General features: G+C 37.2%; 1 protein-coding gene across 1 annotated transcript; it reads left to right on the top strand.

Annotated features, from left to right (window-relative positions):
• The first annotated feature begins 366 nt into the window (after window positions 1-366).
• On the top strand, window positions 367-1,951 carry LOC105119905 (flap endonuclease 1-like). Its single transcript, XM_011018095.1, has 7 exons — window positions 367-540; window positions 672-787; window positions 944-1,002; window positions 1,137-1,196; window positions 1,330-1,383; window positions 1,501-1,549; window positions 1,727-1,951. The coding sequence occupies exons 3-7, from the start codon at window positions 971-973 to the stop codon at window positions 1,949-1,951; spliced, it is 420 nt and encodes a 139-aa protein (XP_011016397.1). The 5' UTR covers window positions 367-540; window positions 672-787; window positions 944-970.
• Window positions 1,952-1,993: the final 42 nt, after the last annotated feature.

The raw sequence follows: 1,993 nt of genomic DNA, 5'->3' as shown, positions 1-1,993 counted from the left end.
AGATAGGGCCATAATAAAACGAGGAAAGCGCCCTAACATTAAAGTTAAGTGGGGCTATGTTAGGCCTATATTAGCTGATAAAGGCCAAAGTGGCCCTAAGATTAAAGGAATGTAGGCCGAAGGGAGGCCTTAAAGTACAGATAAAAGGGTTGATGGCCCAAATGTTAAAGGTAAGAGGGTTGAAGGGGGCTTATGAGTACGAATAAGAGGAGAAATGGCCCAAGATTGAAGGAAAAGGGGCCGAAGAGAGACCGATAAGTACTAGAAACGGGCCCAAAAAGTTCAGCTACTTGGCCCAAACGTTTGGACCATAAGTCCTGATAAAAGGTGGAATGGCCCAAAGGTTAAAGAGAGTGGACGAAATGAAGGTCCATGTGTTGTGTACTCTTCTGTTTGCGTAGTGCTAGAGGAGTGGGTGGGAAAGAGAAGCAAGATGACACATTCGGCTTGCTATTCGCTACAATTACGAGCTTCAGTCTCAGTAAAGCTTTCTCTCTCGGCGCTAAAGTCAATTGAGTCAACTCAGTAATGGGTATCAAGGTGAGCAAGTGAGCGAGTTCAATACAAATCTTTATCTTTTCTCTTTTTGCAGTAATTTGTCATATTGATGAGAAATTAGGGTTTTTTTTTGTTGTGATTTTGGGAGTTAATTTCAATGGATTGAAAAGTAGGGTTTAACAAAGCTGTTGGCGGACAATGTACCAAAAGCCATGAAAGAGCAGAAATTCGAGAGCTACTTCGGCCGCAAGATTGCTATCGATGCCGGCATGAGCATTTACAGTTCCTTGTCTGTCTCTCTTTCTTATTAATTAAATCTCCCCCCTTTTTGAAGTTTTTTATTTAGTTTATTATTTTAAATGAAAAAGGAAGAATCTTGATTTGATTTGGATTCACAAAAAAGTAATCTGAAAGACAGTATGATGTATGCGTTTGTGCATTGCAGATTGTAGTCGGAAGAAGTGGAACTGAAATGCTGACTAATGAGGCTGGTGAAATCACCAGGTTGGATGCAGACTAATAATATTTTTTGCTACCTCCTTTCTTTTAGTGTTTTTTTTACCTGTATATGTAGATAAAATGGAATTACTTGTATTTGATTGCTATTGTTATTTTTTTTGTGGTGATTTATTTCGTAGTCATTGGCAAGGGATGTTTAATCGCGCTATTAGGTTTCTCGAGGCTGGAATTAAGCCCCTGTAATTATCTAACAATAGCACTACCCTTCTCTTCTTTTTCTCTCTCTTTCATCATTGTTAGCTTCTTTTATTTCTTTCATATATATTTTTTTTACTGAAACTGCCATGCAAATTTTGTTAACCAATATTTCAGCTATGTTTTTGATGGAAAGCCTCTAGATTTGAAAAAACAAGAGCTTGCTAAGCGGTACTTTGCTTGCTTTCTTTAGATATACTTATGTCCCAAATTCAGTTTGTTATGTAGTCTTAAGTGCTTGCTTGCTTCACCATTAATTGTTCTTCTCATATCACACTTGCAATGCAGATACTCAAAGCGTGCTGATGCTACTGAGGAATTGGCTGCAGCTGTCGAGGTACCTGCATGTTCATATCGTACTTCAAAATTTCACTTCTACATTTTGTTACAATTCAGTTCACACGATGGCTATATATATATATATATATTGCTCGCGCTGGATATATATATATATATATATATATATATATATATATATGAAGTTGTTTGTAAAATCTTGTTTTTGTCATTTCAGCAACTTGTGGTCATCAATAGGCTGATGCTTGGGAAATGCTATTTTGTCTATAAGCCCCTTCTGAAGCAGAAGCACAGTGTGCTGCACTTTGCAAATCAGGAAAGGCAAGTATCTTACTTCTCCATGACAATTGACTATTTTAGGTTTTTAAGTATGTCCATGACAATGTGCATGGCATTTGAAGTGTGTCCATTTCATTTCAGATGCCTTTTTGTGCAGATTTAATGACTCATTCCAATTTTTTAAGAGACATGATTTGCTTGCTTC

Source organism: Populus euphratica, unplaced genomic scaffold (assembly GCF_000495115.2).
Source record: "Populus euphratica unplaced genomic scaffold, PopEup_1.0 scaffold3921.1, whole genome shotgun sequence".
Taxonomy (NCBI): domain Eukaryota; kingdom Viridiplantae; phylum Streptophyta; class Magnoliopsida; order Malpighiales; family Salicaceae; genus Populus; species Populus euphratica.
Note: the sequence above shows the minus strand (reverse complement) of the source record. Positions and strands in the feature narration are given on the sequence as shown.

Excerpts from the sequence above, each read along its gene's own strand:
- LOC105119905 (XM_011018095.1), top strand. The coding sequence starts at position 971 with ATGCTGACTAATGAGGCTGGTGAAATCACCAG. Across the intron at positions 1,197-1,329 it reads GAGGCTGGAATTAAGCCCCT|CTATGTTTTTGATGGAAAGC; the intron begins GTAATTATCTAA and ends CCAATATTTCAG. Across the intron at positions 1,550-1,726 it reads AATTGGCTGCAGCTGTCGAG|CAACTTGTGGTCATCAATAG; the intron begins GTACCTGCATGT and ends TTGTCATTTCAG.